This window comes from Odocoileus virginianus, chromosome 28, assembly GCF_023699985.2.
Source record: "Odocoileus virginianus isolate 20LAN1187 ecotype Illinois chromosome 28, Ovbor_1.2, whole genome shotgun sequence".
Taxonomy (NCBI): domain Eukaryota; kingdom Metazoa; phylum Chordata; class Mammalia; order Artiodactyla; family Cervidae; genus Odocoileus; species Odocoileus virginianus.
This window is the reverse complement of record NC_069701.1, coordinates 35,821,087-35,845,077: the sequence shown is the minus strand read 5'-3', so window position 1 is coordinate 35,845,077 and position 23,991 is coordinate 35,821,087. Positions and strand designations below refer to the sequence as shown.

Here is a 23,991-nt window from a genome sequence, read left to right as displayed (position 1 = left end):
CACCCCCACCCCACTTCCTGTCTCCATCTGGAGAACATATAGATGGACTGTTCACTGCATCCCTACGTAATCCCAGATGTCTAAGACCAGGGCCGGGGTACTGGCAACAGCAGACAGCGAAAAGGTGGAACATCAGCTGTGTCTCTACTTGGAAAGGAAATGGGGCAGGAACCAGGCACGGAGTAGCTCAGAGTGAGGCTTGATGCCTTTCTTGAGAAATATGGCACCTCTTCCCAGAATTGGTTGGTTTTCAGTAATGGCAGGAATCTGGCTTGTTCCTCTCCAGCTGCACACTAGGAAAGGAGCCTGCCCTGCGTGCCCCCCACTGAAACTTCTCTCATTCAGAAACACTGGCTGCTTGGGAGAGTGTTTCAGGAACAGAACGTGAAATGCAAGTGCATTCTCTGTAGCAGGACCGATGCCTTGGGTGATGGAGCAGGCAGAGGAGGTGGGATGCACTCATCTCCCTTGTCCCAGGGTTGCCCCCTCCACTGCCACACTAGCTTCCTCTCCATGGACCCCAGAACACACACCACTCCTCCCCATGGCAGTCCCTACCCCTCACTGTGCTGTGTGTGGACAGGAAGCCCACTCTGCCCAAAGACCTTGCGGTTCCAACAGGAAAAGGGAGTTTTAAACAACCGATATATTTTCCTATGAAAGCCTTCTCCAGGCAGGCTGTGGGAAAAGCAAGACCTGGCCTTTACAGGAAGGGAGTTGCCCTCTCATTTAGAGTCAGTGGTGGGGAGTTTCAGGGGACTTACTGATGCCATCGCCAGCCAGAGCAGTACTGAGATCTTGCAGCTCTCTTACCAGCTTTTTTTTTTTTTTCCATTTATTTTTACTAGTGGGAGGCTAATTACTTTACAATATTGTAGTGGTTTTCACACCAGCTTTTATGTCAAAGCTGAGTTTCGCTTTTGCTTTTCTTCTCTTCTTAAAAACTATGAAGCTGTAAAGTTTTTTTTTTTCTTTTTTTTTTAAATGTAGACTATGATTTGCTTTAAGTGGAAAGGTCAATGATTACCTACCTCAAAACAAAATTGCTGGGATTTTAAAGCTCCGTGGAAGTAGAGTAGGAGGCCGGTGATATCATCTGGCCTTGTTTGAGAAAACCAAGGTCTCTTCCAACAAAATCCTGGATGACTGTTCCTACTCCAGGAAGAGGGGCATTTAGAGGTTCAGAGGTGCCAACCCCCTAGAACACCTTCTAGGCCATTGTAACGACTCTAGGAAATACTGGGTCAGAAGCCATGGGGCGGGTCAGATGGGGTATTGCACTCCACAGGGCAAGCCTTCAGGATGTGGGTGCCTCGTGGCATGTGGGACCTAGGACCTCGATGCCCCTGTTGGATGCGTTTGGCTGCAAGAAGCAGAACTTAACTAAAACAGGTTTTGACAGCTTGGACAGTCACTGACTCTGTAACAGGAAGCCAGAGGCCGGTGACTCAGATCCATTTCAGTAGCTCATCGAGGCCACTAAGGACGTAGGCTTTTCCATCATGCTGGTGCTGTGCCCCCAGTGACACCCTGCCTGGTCACCGTGGCCGCAGCAGCCTCAAGGGGCACATTTTCTCCTGGCGATGTCCAAATGCAATAAAGGAAGGTGTTTCTCATCACTTGTCTTTTTTTTTTCTCCTCCAGGGAATAGTCTTTCCTATAACCCCCTGGCTGGCCTGCTCTCCCTCTTCACTGGCCAGAACTGTCACGCTTCCCCTTCCAAACCAATCGTGGGCAAAGAGAAAGGGGCCTCCACAGCAGCTTCAGACCACACACAGTGCGTCGACTGGAGCCGGAGGGTCGCCTGCTGCCTGATGAACAGCAGGATTGTGAGCCTGGGAGAAGGTGAGTGACCGTGGTGTGTGCGTGCATCACGGGGAGAGATGGCTCCTGACTATACAATCGACATATGGGATGCACTCACCTGCTTCTCATCTGGGTGAAAAACAACTTATTTCAAGGCTACAAACAGACAGGAACCAGTTCTCCAACAATCAGACAGCATCTGGCAGGAAAATCAGGGGTGATAGACTCACTGGGGATGGGAGGAGGATGCAGAGCAGGCTTGTGGATATGTAGAGAGCCTCCGAGTTACTGAAACTCAGTCAATTCCTGGAAAAGGTATCCTATTTCTCAGGAAGTATGGGCCTGAGTGGCTTTGACTGTGTGGCTCTGCACCTGTACCCTGCCCCATTTCCTTTCCAAGTAGAGACACAGCTGACTGCCTTTCCACCATCTGCTGTTGTCAGCATCCCAGCCGTGGTCTTAGACAACTGGGGACATTTGGGGATGGAGTGAATAGTCTCCACATGCTCTCTGCATGTAGACTATGTCTGGCCCTGCCCTGACAGATGGGGCACTTGGCCTGAGAGAGCAGAGGAGCTGGGCTGGAGTCCTGGCCCCACGGAGCCCCAGCCCTCCTCCTTACACAGTGCCTTTCTCCCGTTCCAAGCCAGGCCCCTGACTGGTGCTGGAGCCACAGGGAAGGAGGACCAAGCACACAGGATCCTCCCTGGACGGAGCTCCACGCCCAGAGCGGGTGAAGGCAGGCATAGGGAATCCCAGCCAGACACGACCGTGGGGAGGAGGGGGAGGTCCCGGGGGCCTGGTGACCCAGAGGGGATCAGCTCACCAGGCTGGGGCCTGCAGGCCAGCTTCTCAGAGGAGATGGGGGAGAAGAGGAAGGGGGTGTGGGGAGGGTCTGGGATCAGAGAGAGCCAGATGTGCAGAGGAGCAGAGGCAAGGCTGAGCAACCGGTCAGGGCAAGGGCACGGCGTCCGGTCAGCCTGGGAAGGGGGAGGCAGGAAGGCGGAGGAGGGGTGAGGAGGGTGGGTCAGCAAGGGCCTGTGAGCTGCCGAAACCGTGTGCCCTGTGCTCTAAGGCGAAAGGAAGGTCATGGGCAATACGCCCTCAGGAGGCCACAGGGAGTCTTGGGGAGACTGAATGTGGAGTGATAGAGATAGGAGACGGGGGGCGTGGGCAGAGGGTGGAGGGGTCACAGTAGCAGGGATGGGGCTGGCCTGGACCAGGTCAGTGGGTGGGAGCTGGACAAGGCAGTGAACTCAGGACAAACTTCCAGGGTGGGCAGTGACCAGACTTCATGGTTGGATGCAGGTGGCAGGGGTGGGGGTGAGGGTGGGCAGCAGGAAAGGATGTGTTCGGGAGATGGAGGACTTAAGATGGCCCTCTCTGGGGACTAGGAAAGCTGGAAGAGGGGTTGGAACAGGGGATGTCATTCCCCAGATCAGGAATGTAGAGGGAACAGGAAAATGATTCATTTTTGCAGCTGGGGTGGCCGGGGGTGGAACACAGGCCATGAGGAATGGGGTGAGGAAAGCGAGTCAGGCAGGACTGTGGGGTGCCTAGTGAGAGCTGTGGGCAAAGGCCCGGCTTGGCCTCTTGGCACAAGTGACCTTGAGCAAGTCATCACCCTCTGGGAACCCTGGTTCCTGCACCCCTACAACGGGATGAGGCTCCCTTGCCAGGGTGTTGTGTGGGTGGAGGGCCACAGGGCAGGGGTCCACCCCATTGCTGACAGCTGTGTGATCCCACAAGGTTCTGGCCCCTGGCCGAGCTGCCTGTTGGGTCACATTAAGATCCCTCCAACTTGCATCTCTCAAGACATCAGCTATTAGAGGAGGAAATCCTGAGGGCAGGAGGGGACCCAAAGTTGGGGCCCAATGAGGCCATGGACTCCACGAGCACAAGATGGTGGGCTTGAGGGTCTGTCCGCAAGACTGACTGCCCAGCATCGCCCTGGGTGGGCCTGGTGCTGGGACATGTTGGGAAGATGCTGTGCATGTTCTGTCATGAGTACACATGTGCAGAAACACATCCACACAGCCCTGGGTGTACGAAGGTACACCTGAGTGAACACGGACTCAGCCAACACAGTCCCAGGACCCTCCTTCCTTTCCCATGCTTCAGCAGGGGTTGAGGCTGGTGCCCAAGACAAGTGCTTGCACCGTCCTGGTTGCTCATCACATGATGAAGATTAAGCATCACCCCTTCTCCCCAAAGAAGCCACTCTCTGCAAGACAGATGGTTTAGATTCATGTACATCTTGTTTTTCTAGGGCAGGCAGGCCAAACACTATACCTGGAGATCTGGCTGAGATTTTTTCAAAGTGGCTATTAGATAAGAATTCGGTCCATCTGGTCCCTGCAAGCAATGAAGGATTTCCTGTCTAAATGTCAGTTCTGTCCGACTCTCAGTCATGTCCGACTCTTTACGATCCTGTGGCCTATAGCCTGCCAGGCTCCTCTGTCCATAGGGATTCTCCAGGCAAAAATACAGGAGTGGGTTTGCCATGCCCTCCTTCAGGGGATCTTCCCAACCCATGGATCGAACTCAGGTTTCCCACATTGCAAACCGATTCTTTACCGTCTGAGCCACCAGGCAAGACCAAGAATACTGGAGGGAGTTGCCTATCCCTTCTCCAGGAGATCTTCCCAACCCAGGCATCAACCCGGGTTCTCCTACTCTGCAGACAGATTCTTTACCAGCTGAGCTACCTGGGAAGCCCTATTTTCCATTACGTAGTCTTTTTAATTTTTAAGTTGGGTTGGTTGTTTTTCAGTTGCTAAATTGTATCTGACTCTTTGTGACCCCATGGACTGCAGCACGCCAGGCTTCCCTGTCCTTCACTATACCCCGGAGTTTGCCCAAACTCAGTTCATTGAGTCAGTGATGCCGTCCAACCATCTCACCCTCTGTTGGTTTATTGAGTTATCATTTACATATGGTAAAATTTGTCATTTTTAAGTTCAGATCTGTGAGCTTTGGCAATTATTATGTAACTACTGCCACAATCAGGATAGAGAATATTTCATCACCCCTCAAATGTCACTTGTAGTCAGCTCCTCCCCCCACCTAGTTTCGAGAAGTCACTACTCTGATTTTTGTCTTTTGCAGTTTGCCTTTTCCAGAATATCATGTGAATGGAATTGACCATATGGAGCTTTCTGGGTCCAGATGCTTTCATTTAACATAATGTTTTTAAAAATTATTATTACTCATCAATGTTGTTTCATGAAACAGTTTGTTATTTATTTTCACTGGGTAGTGTTCCATTATGTGGCTGTACAATAACTGTTTAATTTTATTTTTAGCTTTTATTTTAAAATTAATTTTTATTGGAGTATAGTTGATTTACAATGCTGTGTCAGTTTCTGCTGTATAGCGAAGTGAATCAGTCATACACATGCATACAGATACACCTACTCTTTGGCTGGTTCTGTTGCCATATAACTCATTACAGAGTATTGAATAGTGCTCCTTGTGATGTTCAATAGGGCTTTCTAGGTGGCTCAGTGCTAAAGAATCTGCCTGGCAACGCAGGAGACGTGGGTTTGATCTCTGGGTTGGGAAGATCCCCGGCAGAAGGAAATGGCAGCCCACTCTAGTATTTCTTGCCTGGGAAATCCTGTGGACATAGAAGCCTGGTAGGCTACAGTCCATGGGTTGCAAGAGAGTTGGAGATGACTTAGCGACTGAACAACTGCTATGCAAATGATTCTTAATAGTTATCTAGTCTATCTCAATTTCCCAAATTATGCCTTCTTCCTCTTCTCTTCTGGTAACCACAGGTTTGTTTCCTATATCTATGACTCTTTTTCTGTTTTATAAATGAATTGATTTGTAGCTCAGTTGGGAAAGAATCTGCCTGCAATGCAGGAGAGACTGGTTTGACCCCTGGGTCGGGAAGATCCTCTGGAGAAGGCATAGGCTACCCATTACAGTATTCTTGGGCTTTCCTTGTGGCTCAGCTGGTAAAGAATCCACCTGCAGTGCAGGAGACCTGGGTTCGATCCCTGAGTTGGGAAGATCCTCTGGATAAGGGAAAGGCTACTCATGCCAATATTCTGGCCTGGAGAATTCCATGGACTGTGTAGTTCATGGAGTCACAAAGAGTTGGACATGGCTGAGTGACTTTCACTTTCTTTTTTTTTTTTTTAGGAAGGACAGTCTCAGGAATTTTTTAATCCTTTAAGACAGAATAATTAAGCTTTTTAAATAACTCAATACATTATCTTGGTTTTTTTCAAACTTCACTGGAAAAGGAAAAATGTTGCCAAGCAGTTCTAGTGCATAGTCTTTTTTTTTTTTTTTTCATTTATTTTTATTAGGTGGAGGCTAATTACTTTACAATATTATAGTGGTTTTTGTCATATACTGACATAAATCAGTCATGGATTTACATGTGTTCTCCATCCTGAACCCCCCTCCCACCTCCCTCCCCATCCCGTCCCTCTGGGTCATCACAGTGCATCAGCCCTGAGCACTTGTCTCGTGCATCCAGCCTGGGCTGGTGATCTGTTTCACCCTTGATAATATACATGTTTCGATGCTGTTCTCTTGAAACATCCCACCCTCGCCTTCTCCCACAGAGTCCAAAAGTCTGTTCTGTACATCTGTGTCTCTTTTTTTGTTTTGCATATAAGATTATCATTACCATCTTTCTAAATTCCATATATATGTGTTAGTATACTGTATTGGTCTTTATCTGTCTGGCTTACTTCACTCTGTATAATGGGCTCCAGTTTCATCCATCTCATTAGAACTGATTCAAATGGATTCTTTTTAATGGCTGAGTAATATTCCATGGTGTATATGTACCATAGCTTCCTTATCCATTTGTCTGCTGATGGGTATCTAGGTTGCTTCCATGTCCTGGCTATTATAAACAGTGCTGCGATGGACATTGGGGTGCACGTGTCTCTTTCAGATCTGGTTTCCTCGGTGTGTATGCCCAGAAGTGGGATTGCTGGGTCATATGGCAGTTCTATTTCCAGTTTTTTAAGAAATCTCCACACTGTTCTCCATAGCGTCTATACTAGTTTGCATTCCCACCAACAGTGTAAGAGGGTTCCCTTTTCTCCACACCCTCTCCAGCATTTATTGCTTGTAGACTTTTGGATAGCAGCCATCCTGACTGGCATGTAATGGTACCTCATTGTGGTTTTGATTTGCATTTCTCTGGTAATGAGTGATGTTGAGCATCTTTTCATGTGTTTGTTAGCCATCTGTATGTCTTCTTTGGAGAAATGTCTGTTTAGTTCTTTGGTCTATTTTTTGATTGGGTCATTTATTTTTCTGGAGTTGAGCTGCAGGAGTTGCTTGTGTATTTTTGAGACTAATCCTTTGTCTGTTGCTTCGTTTGCTATTTTCTCCCAATCTGAGGGCTGTCTTTTCACCTTGCTTATAGTTTCCTTTGTTGTGCAAAAGCTTTTAAGTTTCATTAGGTCCCATTTGTTTATTTTTGCTTTTATTTCCAATATTCTGGGATGTGGGTCATAGAGGATCCTGCTGTGATTTATGTCAGAGTGTTAGTTTTTAATAAAGTCACTATGGTCATTCAAATGTGGGTTTTTTGCATTGACATGTATTTTCATTTCACTTGGGTGAATTAGGAGTGGGATTGCTGGTCATATGGTAAGTGTATATTTAAGCTAATAAAAAACTGCCAAGCCACCAACCAGTTTTTGAAATAAATCTGTATTTTGTAGACTTGTTCTTAAGATTCTCACTACTCACCCTCTCGCTCCTGCTTCCATTGCTGTTCCTTCTTTCTCCTCCATCTCACCATTACACATGCACACGCTGCCCATCCACTCCTCCCACCCCACCCCAGGCCCCCTCATACACTTAACATAACATACACCAACCCTACAATTCAGCAATTTCACCTGTAAGTGTTCAACTATTCACCTAAGTGAACAAACAATGTCTTTAGTTAAAGGAAAACCAAGAAAATTTATTACCTGCATCTGCTCTATAACAATTGCTAAAGGAAATTCTTCAGAAAAAAAGAAATGATACTAAAAGGAAATCAGGAACATCAGGAAGGAAGGAAGAACAACAGAAATTAAATATAATAGACCAGTGGTTTTCAGCTGGGGAAATTTAAACCCCCACCCTCTACCACCCTGGACATTTGGCGATATAACTGCGTTGTGTCCAACTTTTTGTGACCCCATGGACTGAAGCATGCCAGGCTCCTCTGTCCTCCACTATCTCCCTGAGTTTGCTCAAATTCATGTACATTGAGTTGCTAATGCTATCTAACCATGAGAAACAGTATCATATCTAAAGCACTTTAATATGCACCAAAAAACAGAACTTCAAAATAAAGGAAGCAAAACCAGACAGAACTGAAAGAAAAAATAGACAAACATGTAATTATAGCTGAAGGCTTTAACATTTCTCTCGGAAAACCTTATAGGACCTGTAGCTGGAAAACCAGCAAGAATACAGAAAAGCTGAACAATACCATCAACAAATTGGATCGAACTGACATTTGTTGAACAAGTAACATCAGAGTACACATTCAAGTGCCCACAGGAACTTGAAGTTTATATTCTGGATCATGAGAAGATCTTAAAAATTTTAAAATAATTGAAATTATACAAAGTGTGTTCCTGACCATAATGAAGTTAAACTATAACTCAATAACAGAAAGGTATCAGAATGATCTACAATACTTGGAATTAAATAACACACTTTTAAATAATCCACCCATCAAAGAGGAAGTCTCAACGGACATTAGCAAATATTTTAAAATGAACAAAAATGCAAACACAAAATATCAAAATTTGTGTAGTATAGGTAAAGTGCTGAGAAAAAATGTATTATCTTAAATGCTTATACTAGAAAAGAAGAAAAGTTTAAAATCAGTACTCTGAGCTTTCAACTGAAGAAATTAGAAAAAAAAGAGCAAAATAAGCCAAAGCAAGTAAAAAGAAGGAAATAAAAAAGATAAGGGCAGAAATCTATAAAGTTGGAAACAGAAAACAGTAGAGAAAATCAGTAGGGTCGAAGCTGTTTTTCTGAAAATACCAATTAAGTTGGTAAAACTCTAGTGAGACTGACAAAGAAAAAAAGGGAAAAAGATTCAAATTACCAATATCAGAAATGAAAGAAGGGTTTTCACTAAAGACCCCACAGACATTGAAAAGATAAGAAAATCATATTATGCACTGTATGTATGTATTACATTTGATGACTACGATTAAATGTAGATTGGTACAGTCACTATAGAGAACAGTATGAAGATTTCTTAACAAATTAGAAATAAAATTACCAGACGCCCCAACAACCCCACTACTGGGCATATGCTCTGAGAAAACCACAATTCAAAAAGACACATGTACCCTAGTGTTCATTGCAGTACTGTTTACAATAGCCAGGACATGGAAGCAACCTAGATATTCATCGATAGATGAATGGATAAAGAAGATATGGTACATATGTACAATGGAATATTACTCAGCCATAAAAAGGAACAAATTTGAGTCAGTTGTAGTGAGGTGGATGAACCCGGGACCTGTTATACAGAGTAAAGTAGTCAGAAAGAGCAAAACAAATATTGCCTATTAATGCATATATATGGAATCTAGATTAAATGGATCAATTTCTTGAAAAACACAAACTAACAAAGCCAACCCAAGATAAAATAGATACACAGTCTATTTCTATGTCCTATTAAAGGAATTGAATTTTTAATTAAAAAATCTTCCAAATGGAAATATCCAGGTCTAGATAGCTTCCCCAGCGAATTTCATGAACAGTTTAAAGAAATAGTCCCAATTTTTACAAAATTCCAGAAAATAGAGAAAGGGACAGCACTTCTGAGAGAACACACAGATGGAAAATTAGCACATGAAAAGATGCTCAACATCTTTAGCTGCTAGGGAAATACAAATTAAAGCCATAATGAGATACCTCTACACATCAAAAATGGCTAACATAAAAAATCCTGACAATAACAAGTACTGATGAGCATGCAGAACAACTGGAAATTTCATAGATTGCTGGTGGGAATGTGAAATTTCCAAAGCTACTCTGAAATGACTCTGGAAAATAGTTTGATAGTTTCTTATAAAATTAGACATGCATTTACCACATAATCCATCAAGCCCATTGGTAGGTAGTAAACCAAGAGAAATGAAGTTACATTCATACAAAGACTTGTACACAAATGTTTTTAGCAGCTCTATTCATAATTGTCAAAAACTGAAAACCACCCAAATGTTCTTCAGTGGGTCAATAGATATATTGCGGTACAATAGAATCATACTGAGTATTAATAATAAACAGAAATGACTCAGTGTTACACACAGCAACTTAGATCAGTACCCAAAGGTACTGCTGATTGAAAGAAACCAATTTCAAAGGGTCACATTCTACCTGATTCCATTTATAGGACATTCTCAAAATACAAAATACAGTAATGGAGAGCAGATCAGTGAGTTGCTGGGGGTTAAGTGAAAAAGTTGGCTTAAAGCTCAACATTCAGAAAACTAAGATCATGGCATCTGGTCCCATCACCTCATTGGAAATAGATGGGGAGACAGTGGAAACAGTGTCAGACTTTATTTTTTGGGGCTCCAAAATCACTGCAGATGGTGACTGCAGCCATGAAATTAAAAGACACTTACTCCTTGGAAGGAAAGTTATGACCAAACTAGATAGCATATTAAAAAGCAGAAACATTACTTTGCCAACAAAGGTCTGTCTAGTCAAGGCTATGGTTTTCCCAGTAGTCATGTATGGATGTGAGAGTTGGACTGTGAAGAAAGCTGAGTGCCAAAGAATTGATGCTTTTGAACTGTGGTGTTGGAGAAGACTCTTGAGAGTCCCTTGGACTGCAAGGAGATCCAACCAGTCCATCCTAAAGGCGGTCAGTCCTGGGTGTTCATTGGAAGGATGGATGCTGAAGCTGAAACTCCAGTACTTTGGCCACCTCATGTGAAGAGCTGACTTATTGGAAAAGACCCTGATGCTGGGAGGGATTAGGGGCAGGAGGAGAAGGTGACGACAGAGGATGAGATGGCTGGATGGCATCACCAACTCTATGGGCATGAGTTTGAGTAAACTCCGGGAACTGGTGATGGACAGGGAGGCCTGGTGTGCTGCGATTCATGGGGTTGCAAAGAGTCGGACACGACTGAGCGACTGAACTGAACTGAACTGAACTGAAGGGAGGGGGTGGAGAGGTATGATTACACAGAAGTGACACTAAGGAATTTTTTGGAATGATGGAGTTATATATCCTGATTGTATTGGTGGTCATCACACAAATCTAGAATTTTACCCATCCTGGAAAGTCAATTTTACATGTTAATTAAAAAATAAAATAAAAAGTATGTATAACCACTAGAAGTATATAAAATGGAATTCATAACTTTCAAATTAGCTTAAGAAAAAAATGGGAGGGTGATAAAGGAGACTTCATCAATCCAATAGTAAGTATGAAAGCTGAAAAACATAAGGACAAAATAGCAATAGTAAGTAGAAAACACAAAATAAGATCATATGAATAATACCAAATACTCCAGGAATCACAGTTGTGGACCTGTGACCAGGCACATGGTCATCTCACAGAGAACACTTCCAGCCTCCCTTGTAGACAGTGTGGCCATGTAACTATTTGCTGATGAGATGTGAGTGCAAATAGTGTGTGCCAATCCCAGGCCGGGGCTTAGAACATCAGGGGGGCCTTGTCCATATTCTCTATTTGCCTTCTCAGTGGTTCAAACCCAGATCCAGTGGTGACCATGCTTCAGCCATGCAGGTGATGCTGATGCTCTGGGTTTTGTGGGATGACCCAGCAGGTCCACAGGGAGCAGTTACCCACTGACCTGAACCATTTTCTGTTTATGTGAGAAGGAAACAAACATCTCAATTTTTAAAGCTGCTGTATTTTGGGGTACCTCCGTTAGTACCTTCGTTAGGCTTCATTTGGAGTATCTACCCCCTTTTAGAGACCCTGAAGGACAGAAGAGCCAAATCCCAGGCTCTCAGAAGAGGGAGCTGCAAAGTTTCTGGAGCCTTCACATTCTTGTGCCCACCTTCTGCTGTGGGGCCCAGAGCATCTGCAGACTCAGGCTCCTGGTTCCGGAGATGAGCCAGGCCTGACATCGTGGCGACGCTTTTAATGAGGGGAGCAGAGTGGGGTCAGCTGGTGGGGCCCTCGGTATAGGCAGGTCCTCTTCTCTGGCTGGGCCCTCTGGCTCCCTCCTCAGTAGTGGACACAGTAGAGCTGGACACTACCACTGATCCGCAGCTCCCGTAGCTGCTCCAGGACCTGCTGGCCCAGGCTGGTGGCCCCCACGCCCTGCCCGTTGAGTGCCAGCTTCAGGCCTCCCTCCTGGCACAGGAGCAGCACCTGGTGTAGAAGGGCATGGGGTGCTGCAGGCTCCCAGACCCTCCCTTGCCTGCCTGGCGCCCCATCCGGTGAGCTTCTCCTTCCATCAAAGGACACAGGGAATGGACCCATGGGGCACCCAGTGGTGAAAAAGACGGGATGACGGAGGGGCCCAGGTTGTCATCAGCCCTGCCACAAGGATCTGCCCAGGACTTAGCCTCCGTTTCACCATCTGTAACAGGGGTTGCTTCCCCTGGGGGAGTGGTCTCAACCTCAGCTGCACACTGGTCATTAGCAGGGCTTTTTAATAATGCTGAGGCCAGGGCCCACTTTGATTAATTAAATTGGTGTTTCAGGGCGTGCGATCAGGCCCACTGATTTCCTCTTCTAGTGGCTCTGGCTCCACAAACCGCACCCCCCCTCCCCGGACGTACCCCCACTCTCCCGGATGGGAGTGCAGCTCTGCGCTCCACCCCAGAGGGACCAGGGGTCTGGGCTCTGACCTACCTCGAAGAATCGCTGGGGGTAGAAGAGGAAGGGGGCCAAGATCAGCTTCTTCCGGCCCCAGCGGGAGACCCAGGCCAGAGTTCTGTCTGCAAAGGACGCCCTGAGCGTCACGGGAACATGGGCAGCCTCGTCTCGCAGACTGAGCGTGAAACTGTGGGAAGGGGCCAGAGAAGGGGCTTGCAGGTTTGCTAAATAAACACCAGGTGCTGTGCTAAGCCTTGAGGTCGGTGGCCCAGGGCTGACCTAACCTGTAGAAATGTTCTGGCTGGTCCCCAGTATTGTTCAACTTTAAAGTATTATCATTTTCGAAAACTGAGAAAGTTTATACAAAAGAGAACTTTTGGCTTCTTTTTTTTTAAAAAGTTCAGATCTGGCATCAGAAAATCTACAGAAATATTCTTTCCACTTCACCACATTCCCAACCTGGTGCCTCACTGTTTACGTGACCTGCCTGGCCTCTGAGGACACGTGAATTCACGGCCCTTGAGAGAGAACAGTAAAATGATCTGTGTGTCAACTACTAATAACGCATGTGACTCTGAGCTAAGATCTGGCTTCCTGTCTCCAAGTTTGGGAAGGAGCAGGGGTTCTTTTCTTTACTGGAAACTTTTTCATCTTCCCTGTTCAGGTGGGGTTATCTTTCTCCTTTTTTTCTGATGGGGGAACTCAGGGCTCAGAGGGGTGAAGTGACTTGCCCAAGACCACAGTTCATAAAAGGCAAAACCAGGAATCCAACCCAGTCGTGCCTGGTTTTTGAGGCCCATGCTGCCGAGGGCTTTGCTGCAAGCCCGCCCAGAATTCACGAACCTGATCAAGAGCGTGCGGAGCAAGGATTTAGTCAGCTCAGTGATTTAAAAAACAGGAACAAAACAGAAGGCGATGGGGCAGGGAAAATACACGGCATTCTCCTTACTCCCCTGCTCTTCCACATTTGTGGACCATTTGCTATGTGCCTGGCATAATCCCTAAAGCTGGCACTATTTTTACCCCCTTTTACAGACAAGGAAACGGAGGCACAGGGAGGAAAGGTCACTGCTGTGAAGCTGCTCAGATTTGAAGTGTCCTCAACAGAAGTCAAGGGCTTCCCAGGTGGCGCTAGTGGTAAAGAACGCACCTGCCAATGCGGGAGACCTAAGAGACACGGGTTTGATCCCTGGGTCGGGAAGATCCCCTGGAGAAAGAAATGATGACCCACTCCAGTATTATTGCCTGGAGAATTCCATGGACAGAGAAACCTGGCGGGCTACAGTCCGTAGGGTCACACAGAATCAGACACAACTGAAGCGATTTAGCACGCACGCCTGCAACAGAAGTAAACCCAGGAAATCGGGTCCAGAAACGTCATGAGATCCAGTGCAGTTCCGGAAAGAAGGAGAGAAGGAAGGATGATGAGGAAGAAGGAAAGAAAAGAAGGAGAAAGAAAGAAAGAGAAGAAAGATACTGGTCTTACTGGAGCCTGCAGGTTTGAGGGATGAAGTAGTAGCGCCCCCTGTGGGGGAAGCCAGGCAGCATCCTCTTGACTAGAGCTCCTCTAAGCCCCCGCCTCCCAGGGCCGGGCCTACTCTCTGGGGTCCTCTGGTGGTGTTTCCTAAACTAGGACACTAGGGGAGATCATGTCCTCTCATCTGTAGCGACTTTCCAAGTTGTACACTTTTATTCTCTAGTTTTTATTTTTTTGGCTGAGAGGCATGAGAGAATCTTAATTTCCTGACCAGAGAGCAAACCTGTGCGCCCTCACTGGAAGCGCAGAGTCCTAACCACTGGGCTGCCGTGGAAGTCCCAGCCTGTGTCTTTAAAGGGCCTTTCCTGAGGCTGCAGCCGGGGCCTGCGGTGAGAGGCTGGCCGGCCTGACCACACGTCCAGGCAGGGAAGACGCTCCCAGAATTGGAGCTGCTGGTGCCACAAAGCCACTTGAGCCCTGGAGACTGTCACAGGCTGTGACCTTGGGCAACGTACTTCTGCTCTCTGCTCCTCTGTCTCCTCACCTGGGGGCTAAGCAGTGGTCCTGCAGATTGAAGAGGTGATGCTTCTAAAGCTTGTGCCTGGCACAGAGATGCGTCCCGTCCCCCACCCCGCCCCCCAATTCTGCATACTTACTCCTTTGGCTCCGGTAAGACCAGGCCCCGCACGATGATGACCTGTCCAGGCCAGAGACCCTGGGGAAGGGCATGCGAGCAGGGCGCCTCCTGCAGGAACACAGGAGATGACTCAGAGGCGGGGGTGGGGGTGGGGTCTCACAGAGGGGCTTGGGGAGGGCTACTGCCCCGAGGAGCTGCTTCCTGGGCTGTCCTTAGGGGCCAGGGAGCCCCGAGGCAGGTAAATCTCTGCCTCTGCGCCTGCAGCCAGGAGGAAACAGCCCTGCTCAGTTATTATACACCTACTGCAGGCCGGCCTCCTGTACTCTGCTCTCCCTGTCCTCCCCTTCTCTTCGCCTGCCCCTCTGTGCTGTGAGCCCCTAATGCTGAGCTCCAAATGGTAACGGCTCATTCCTTGGTCTGCCTCCCCACCAGTCTGTAAGCAGCTGGAGGGGTGGAGCTGATATGTACCTCCACCCTAGAGCCTGGGGCTGGGCCTAGCAGGGACGACTATCAGAAAATTGTGTGGAGAATGGAGAATAGGTAAATGGAGAATTGGTAAAATGAAGCTGGAGCTTTAGCCTGAAGTTGCCCGTTCACCCACAGCTTGCAATTCAAGGGGAAATTCTGGTGCTGGGGGCCATTTCCCGCCAGGTGGGGGCGCCCTCCCAGCCCTGATAGAGCAGGTGAGGGACTGTCCCTCCACCAGACACAGGAGCAGCGGTCACTCACCAGCCCTGGGCTCCTCAGCAGGAAAGGCTGTCAAGGAAAGAAAGAGGCGACATGGAGGCCACGTGGCGCTCACTCAATAAAAGGGATCCTTAAAAGTTGGGGATACTGGGGATTTGCTTCTCTCAGAGATAATACAGGAAAATGATTGGCCCTCCAGTGGGGCCCTCTTGAATTCAGGTGGACACCGACTCTGGAATAATGGGGAAGAACTGGGCGGAGGGTCTGTCATTCACTCACTGCGTGACCCTGGCCGAGTCCCTGGGTCTCATCTCCCTTCTGCCCTGCAGGCCAACGTGCTACCTTGCAGGGTTGCTGAAGCTCCATCTGAGATGGATCCGGCAGAAAGGCTGGGCCCTGCACACTCCAGGAAGTCAGCCCACCCCATTCGTCCTCCCTAGCTGGCCTTGGCACCAGGGAGAGGCAAATCCAGGCTCCCATGGGCTGAGGCAGGGCCAGCTGTACCCATGGTGACCGCACAGTGAGGGAAGGGGCAGCTGGGCCTTGCACAATGTGAGCAGCAGCCCAGAGAATGGCAGGTCCTGCTGGGGTCAGAGAGAGGGGCACCGGCTCAGCTGGGATGGCTGGGACAGCAAAGGCTAACCCAGCTTCCAAGACTCACGTGTCCAACCGGATACTCGCTGCCACCCTCCGCGAATGGCTATTGGGAGAGAGAAAAAGCAACAGGCAGGATTCAGGACCACTGCAAGCCTAGAGCTTGACTGTTTTGGCTCCCGTCTGCCCTTCTGTGCCTGGGAAGGAGGGCAGAGGCCAGCTGTGGCCTTGGTAGCTCTTCCTCTCCCCAGAGGCCTTGTCAGGGCTTCTCAAACCTGGCATTTTGATCATGCTGATTCCTGGGCCCTACCTTCGACTTACTAAATCAGAATCTCTGGTGGTGGGTTCCAGAAATCTGCATTTTTAAATCAACTCCTCAGCTGGGAATGATACAGCCAGTGCTATGTTTGGGTCCCACGGCTCCAAGACTCTAAATCATTTGCCTTCTGGCCACTGCTCCACATTGACCAGACCCCACGCCCAGGATAGCTCCTCTGGCAGCTCAGTTGGTAAAGAATCTGCCTGCAAAGCAAAGGACCCTGGTTTGATTCCTGGGTCGGGAAGATCCCCTGGAGAAGGGATAGGCTATCCATTCCAGTATTCACGGGCTTCCCTGGTGGCTCAGAGGGTAAAGAATCCGCCTGCAATGTAGGAGACCTGGGTTTGATCCTTGGGTTGGGAAGATCCCCTGGATAAAGGAACAGTTTCCCACTCCAGTACTCTTGCCTGGAGAATTCAATGGGCCGAACAGCCTGGCAGGCTACAGTCCATGGGGTCTCAAAGAGTCAGACACAACTGAGCCACTTTCACTTTCACGTCCAGGATAGACTTCTGCCCCAGGCTCTTGGGCCCCTCTTCTGTGGTCACCTCTTCCCTCAGCCCCACCATGTCCCACACCTGGATGGATGCCCTCCACCCTGGCTGTAATCGGTGTCAGGACTTGTCTGGGATGGAAGGGGGTCCCAGGTTTGTCCAGGCATCAGGAGAAGTCAGAGGCTGCTGCCACCCAGGCCTTGGCCCCAGAGGAACTTACATTGGCGTTCAGGAATCCAACGGCCGTCACCAAGATGTCGCCAAATATGCCCAGGGTGTCTACCCGAGACAGTGGGAGCCGGTAGCGGTAGTGGAGGAAGTGCTGTCCATTTACACTCACCTGGAGAAAAAGACGAGGCTGAGACCGTCCTGACGTGCCAGACATCCACTGAGTCTCTTACTGGAATTTTCCTCTTTTAACTTCACACCAACTCTAGGAGGCAGGTATGTTTTACAGACAGGTGCCCAAGGCTTGGGGGAACTTAAGTAGCCTCCCCAGGGTTATGGAACTGGCAGGCAGAGCACCTTCAATGCTCCGCCTGGTCCCTGACACACCACGCTGACCCCCTTTCGCCTCTTAGCTGACCTGCCGGCAGCCGCAGCAGCCTTCCGCCTGCCCCATCCACAGGTGAGGAGTCTCAGGGGCTCTGGGACCCCTGTCTCTCTCTGCAGTGCTGGCTCTCACCAGCTCCCTCTGCCCTGGAGAAGCCTGAAGATCCTTCTGGCAGGAGTTCGCAGCAGCGGTGAAAGCCTTGAGGCCAAGTTTCTTTCTCCCTTCCTTCCCCACTGTTCTGTGTAAGGGGAGAATGAAAGTTCCCTCCTCGTGGGTTGTTGTGAGGAGTCAGCGAGCTGAGAACAGCATCTGGCATCTGCAGTGCTCTCTAGACACTCCCTGTGACAGTGGCAGCACCTTGGCATCAATACCGCCATGTATACCGGGCCAAGTGGGCCCAGGGCAGCTTGGAACCGGGCCTGGCAGCTGCTTGGTCCTCTGAGTACTGGACTCTGTGCTCCATCCCTCCAAATATCCCTTAACTCAGTGACAAGGGGGAAGGCTGGAGGAAAGAGAGGCAGAGGGACACAAGTTCTAGACCCCGTGATGTCCCCTCCCATGCGTGCGTGCGAAGTCGCTTCAGTCGTGTCCGACTCTTTGCGACCCTATGGACTGTGGCCCTCCAGGCTCCTCTGTCTATGGAATTCTCCAGGCAAGAGTACCGGAGTGGGCTGTCATGTCCTTCAGGGGGTCTTCCCGATCCAGGGGTCGTCTCCTGCATCTCCTCCATTGGCAGCCAGGTTCTTTACCACGAGCACCACCTGGGAAGCCCTGGTGTCCCCTCCCGCTCACCTTCATCTCCTCATTTCCAAAGAGGAAGAGGATGAGGAAGCTGGCCCCTCTCTGCAGGGCCACGTGGGGCCACCGGGCCTCGGCTTGCCAGCGCCCACGGTACAGGGTGTTGCAGATGACGTGGGGTTTGGTGGTGTGGAAGCGAGGGTTGAAGTGGATGGCGATGTCTGGCCGGGGGTGCAGGCTGCAGCCGCACTGGAAGTCCACCATGAACCTGTGGGGAGGTGAGGCTCTCAAAGGGCACCTCTGGTCAGAGACTCTCAGAGACCCTGAAGGCAGAGAGGAAGCCCCGTGGAGCACTTCCCTTACCTGCGTGCATTTAGAGGGACCGCTCCCTGGAGCATGACCATCTTGCCTGCTCGCAGGCCACCAAAAATTGTTGTGACATAAGGAATCACCTGAACAAAGAAGAAACTCATCTGTACAAGGTTGGAGAAAGTGCCTAGGGACCCCTGTGTTGGGGGTGGGATGGGGAGGGAAGAGGAACAAGATAACTCTCCCACCCCAAACAGAAAATGTCCTGATGGGGAAAAGCAAGTTTTCTCTGAAATGTTCTCTTTCGTCTCCTCTCCTGTCTTGGAGCTTCACAACGTCCAGGCCACTCCGCATGGGGGGAGCTGGATTCAGCTCCACTGCACCCTGGGAGCACCAGCCCAGCCCCCCTCTCAGCTTCTAGGGCGCGGTAGTGACCCCACTGAGGTTCACAGTCCCCGGGCTGCCACCCTGGCCTCCAGCAGCCTGGTGTCCAGTCTCCCCGAGGACTGTTTATAGGCCAGAACCTGGGAACTGGGAGGCAGAGGGATGGACAAGTTGGGATCTGAGCATAGATCCTGGCATGGATGCCTGATAATGACTTAGTCTACCTTCTCAGCTCACCTTCCCCCCGGTATTCCTAAAAGACGACGCACACTTTTACTGCTTCTGGCTCTTTCTGGGACTGTTTCCTCAGCCCTCCCTCCACCTTGTGAAATCTGACTTGACTGCCCAGGCTCTGACTGCTTTTCCAAGCATCGTCCGTTTTGGTGCCTGAATTATCCCTTCCCTCACTGAGCTCTCTGCTGCCGTGGCTAGTTTGGCCCTTGGCTGACTGGCTTAGAGCCCTGTGGCTGGTTGTTCAGGCTGGGAGGGACAAGCCCCTAAGACAAAGTCCTGTCTTTAGCTTCTACAGGCTCAGTGCCCAGCCTGGCACAGAGTGGGCTCTAAAGAGCTATCTGCAGAGTAAACATGAACTTGCCCAGGTTCATACTGGGCAGTGTCACAGGATGGGCCCTTACCCACTGTTCTCCAACTCCCGGCAGCTTTCAGAAGCCCAAACTGCCAAGAAGAGCTGAGACCCCACAGCTCTGCCCTCCAGGTGGGAGCTTGCAGCTTGCAAAGCAAGGGGCCCCTCTAACCTGGGGAGGATCGGGAGGCCCCGGCTATCAGAGTGCCCACAGCTTAGCCAGGCTCAGCATGTCAGTCCCTCCCACTTCCCAAGCTTCGGGCCTGGCCTGTAATTAACTGAGCTGAAGCTGTTCTCCTGAGAGAGGACCAAGGAAAGAGAAAGTATAATTAGTGCTCATTAGTGGGAGGGTGGGTCTCCTGGGAGTTTGGTCGTCTGTAATGCACTGTCAGGCTTCAGGAAATCTGCAGGGCACTGGGCCTAAGGAGGAGTCTAGGAAACCCCAACCCTGTGTCTGACTGGGAGGTTCTGACCTGACTCCCAGGCTGGAGATGAGACTGCCCTTCCTAAGTGATCAGGGTCCTCCAACGATACTACGCACTCCCCCCCCCCCCCCCCCAGGCCCTCTTAGTCACCCACTGTGGAATAGAAGATAGCACTGTCTTCAGGCTCTACTGCTTTTAAAATGCAATCATCCCATGAGCTCATTGAGAGCAAGTGAAAATGAGCTGTCAGTCACTCTAAGCTCAGGAGGACCTTCCAAGAGCCGTGGGCAGGGGCTGGGGAAACAGGGTCCAGGACTCAGGGCCTCTCCAGCCCCCTGCCAACCTGGGAGACCAGGCCCAGCTGGAAGGGGGAGCCCTGAGACCCAGGAGTTTCCAGACCTGAGCGGCTGCTCACCGGGTGGAAGACTGGCGGCTGCAGGATGAAAGTGTCAGGAAGCGGGTCCAGTTTCTCTCCAGGTGACATGGGGGTGGGGTGGGGTGCCTGGGGCAGGTCTCCCAGCAGTCCGTCTCACTCGCACCCTGCAGGGTCCTAGTGGCGCTGGGAGCTGTCTACCCCCAGTGCCTGGCCCCAGCTCCAGCCCCACCGGCTGGACTGGGTGTCCGCAGAAGTCCAGGTCGAGCGAGGGGTGCGAAGCTTGCAGCAACTAATCCTCAGGGTCTGAAGCACGCAGCCTGTTGCAGAGGGAAGCCAGAAGCTGGTTCCTTTGAGGCCCGCAGGGGGTTGTGGTTTCCAGGGCGGCGGCCAGAGCCCTTCAAGGTTCAGAGGCAGAGCTGGTGGTACATGTGGGCAGGTTCCAGGAGAAGCCCCGCCCCCAACTTCCTGGACACTGATGGGGGGCTTCCCCTTCCCTCCCCATAAAAGGTTTCCACCTCTCTCCCTCCTTTTCTGCCGCTTTCCCCACTCTTCTCCTTTTGGCAGGTTTCATAGTCCTTTGGGGCTCCATTTCAGCAATGGCTGGAAATGCCAGGGCCCAGCTGGGGTCACAAGGAAGTGGGATGGGGAGAGGTAAGAACAGGCAGGGTGAGAGGAGACCCTCTTTGGCTCAGAAGAGGCAGGTGAGCAGAGGGGAGCACATGACTACACCCAAGGAGGCCCGGGTTCTTGCTCAGCCTCTGCTCTAGTGCGCTGTTCCCCAGGACAAGTCACTTACCCTCGCTGGGGCTCCTTTTGATCATTTACATATAGAAAAGGTGATCACAGTAGCGTGTCTTCTGTCTTGAAGGGAGGTCTGTATCTGGGAGTGGGTCTAGATTTCTGTGTTTTTTTTTAAGCTACCCTGTTCTCCTTTGGTGGAGAAGGAAATAGCAACCCACTCCAGTATTTTTGCGTGGAGAATCCCATGGACAGAGGAGCCTGGTGGGCTACAGTCCACGGGGCTGTAAAGCCAAACACGACTTAACTGAACGACAACAACAAATGATCCTTGGGACTGGAACCATTCCTGTTCTGGTTCAAATTCCAATAAGCCTTTTCCTTTAAAAAGCAGCACAACCTCTCAACTTTATCCTGTGTTGGGAAGTCCCAGGATCTGACCACTGTGTCGACTTGGCAGCAGAGAATTCCTGGCAGGACGAAGCTGGTCGGGAGGGGAAAGGAAGCAGCTGCTCTGATGGGTGAGCCCTTGGGGGGTCCTAGGGAAAGAGGCTGCATCCGTACCTCCTGGGAACTTATTGGGCTTGCCTGGTGGCTCAGATGGCAAAGAATCTGCTTGCAATGCAGGACACTCAGGTTCAATCCCTGGGTCTGGAAGATCCAGAAATATAAACTTTTGAGCCCCATCCCAGAGATATTGGGGTGGAAGAGCCCAGGAATCAGCATTTTAATGTTTGAGAAACACTGACTTATTTTTTTTTAACTTTCTTTTTCTTTTTTTTTCATTTATTTTTATTAGTTGGAGGCTAATTACTTTACAATATTGTAGTGTTTTTTGCCATACACTGACATGAATCAGCCATGGATTTACATGGAAACACTGACTTAGAGCCTAGCCCGCAGGGCTCCAGGTACAGAACCAGGCTGTTTACTCAGACCCTGCTGGGTAGGGGGAGCTGGGCGGCTGAAGGTGTTGTGTGTGGGAAAATTGGATCTGAGGTGCGTTCAGGAAGAATGATCTATATACACAGCAGGGGGGAGAAACCAGAGGTAGAGAAACCAGCCGGGCAGGGATGGGGAGCCCTAGAGGGCGGAGCTCAGCTTGGCGGCACCCAAATGATGCCCTCCCCCACACCCTTTCCAGCCTCAGTGCCTCCTCCCTGAATTGAGGAACTGGGGCCAGCATAACAAAACACTGGGGGCTGGGTGGCTGAGACGACAGGTGTTTATTTTCTCACGGTTCTGGAGGCTAGAAGCCCAGATCAAGCTGTCAGCAGGGTTGTTTTTTCCCTGGGGTTGTTTTTCTCCTTGGTTTGCATCCTCATCTTTTCTTGTAGGGAGGCCGGTCATGTTGGATTAGGGTCCACCCATTTGACCTCATTTTACCTTCCTTTTCCTTTCAAAGGCCTTATCTCCAAACAGAACACACCCTCACATCCTACATACTGTGGTTTTGTTGTTTAGTCTCTAAGCTGTGCCCAGTTCTTGGTGACCCCATGGACTGTAGACCATTGGGCTCCTCTGTTCATGGGATTTCCCAGGCAAGAATACTGGAGTGAGATGCCATTTCCTGCTCCAGGGGATCTTCCCAACCCAGGAGGTAGACGGGTTCTTTACCACTGAGCCACCAGGGAAGCCATACTTGGGGTCAGGACTCAACAGATGATTTGGGGGTGGTGGACACAATTCAGCCCATAACAGGAGAGTGGTTCTGAAACCCCAGGTGGTTATAACTGTTTCTCTTTGCAACAGTCAGGAGTGGAGGCTGCTGAGGGCCTGCAGGAGGGAGGCAGCCGAAGAAAGGGGGATGGTGCCTGTAATTTCTCTTTTCCGATGACTCCAACTTTTGACAGCTGGTGGCAGATGGGGACCTGGTTTGTTTAAAGCACACATCCAGACTTGCTCTGAGAGGCTCCAGAGTAAGAGAAGGTCTTAGTCTGTCCAGGGGTGGCATGGGGTGGTGGAGTAAATTTCTCTTCCTGAGCCAGAGTCAGGGGGCACTTGTGGGAGAGGTTCAGGAAAGGGCTGAAGGTGACCTGACGCTTGCAGGTGGGGATCCCCTGCCGCAGACTGGCACTCTCCCAGCCCACCTCCATACCCTCCATCCTGTACCTTTTCCTCAGAGCATTTATCATAGCTTGTCATTACGTATGGAAGAACTGTTTAATGTCTGTCTCTTATTCCCCCCACTCCTCACCTGTAAGTTCCAAGAGGGCAGATTTCTTCTTACAACCAAATGCCTGACACAGGGAAAGTGCTCAGAATATAGACTGGGTGACTGTGAGAGGTGATGGTTTGTAACTCCTGTCCTGTCTCTGCCTTCTTCTCTGTCTCTCCCTTAGCAGGTGTGGAATCATGGCCCAACTGCAAAATAGCCCACATACTCTTCTAACTAGCCACAGATTGTAACTGAGGCATTTTAGAAAGACCCAGAGTGATCGGGTAGAGAGGGAGGGGGAAGGGGATTGGGATGGGGAATACATGTAAATCCATGGCTGATTCATGTCAATGTATGACAAAAACCACTACAATATTGTAAAGTAATTAGCCTCCAACTAATAAAAATAAATGGAAAAAAATATAAATAATAAAAAAGAAAAAAAATCAATATTTGTCAATTACCAATTAATAGTTTGGGAAACATAATCCATGCTCAGGGATCTCAAGGTGCCCCACTTTCCCCGATTCTTTGATCTAGCAGCCTCTTTCACTGCTCCTCAATAGGTATAACTCTCTGGGCCTAGGGAGGGGCTACTGCATAGGTTAACCTACTTCGGTCTATGTCTCTATCCCTTTCTTCTATCTGATTCCCTTCTAGGTCACTGAAAATGCTCATGGATCCTTTTTCTCTCAGAACCAGTTTTGCATCATCCTAAAACATCGTGGCAGGATAGAAGAACTGACAAGGCAAGAAGAATTGGCAGAACCTGACAGCTGGCTGGATAGGGAGACAAGGAAAAAGGACTCCCAAAAGGGACTCCAACATCTTGAATCAAATGATTCAGAAAATTCTGGAAAAACAAGGAGGATTGAGGTATAATCTGGGGGAGGGGGGTGG

General features: G+C 49.6%; 1 protein-coding gene and 1 long non-coding RNA gene across 6 annotated transcripts; one reads left to right on the top strand and one right to left on the bottom strand.

Moving 5' to 3' along the window:
- Positions 1 to 8,082: 8,082 nt before the first annotated feature.
- Positions 8,083 to 20,621, bottom strand: LGALS12 (galectin 12). 5 transcript variants are annotated; one of them, XM_070457523.1, is made up of 9 exons: positions 20,235 to 20,621; positions 18,482 to 18,570; positions 18,173 to 18,386; positions 17,048 to 17,167; positions 16,082 to 16,120; positions 15,463 to 15,489; positions 14,753 to 14,841; positions 12,656 to 12,806; positions 8,083 to 11,654 (listed from the first exon to the last, which is right to left on the bottom strand). In XM_070457523.1, exons 1-9 carry the CDS (start codon positions 20,301 to 20,303, stop codon positions 11,631 to 11,633), a joined length of 822 nt encoding a protein of 273 aa, XP_070313624.1. In that variant the 5' UTR covers positions 20,304 to 20,621; the 3' UTR covers positions 8,083 to 11,630. The 5 variants fall into 5 exon arrangements, with proteins under 5 accessions (XP_070313624.1, XP_070313621.1, XP_020743401.2 ...); XM_070457520.1 differs by having other exon boundaries at positions 8,083 to 12,169; positions 20,235 to 20,620; XM_020887742.2 differs by having other exon boundaries at positions 8,083 to 12,169; positions 20,219 to 20,287.
- Positions 19,430 to 23,942, top strand: LOC139031878 (uncharacterized). The gene is made up of 3 exons (XR_011484383.1): positions 19,430 to 19,526; positions 21,328 to 21,454; positions 23,752 to 23,942. It is a non-coding gene; the product is annotated as an uncharacterized lncRNA (long non-coding RNA).
- The last annotated feature ends 49 nt before the right edge of the window (positions 23,943 to 23,991 follow it).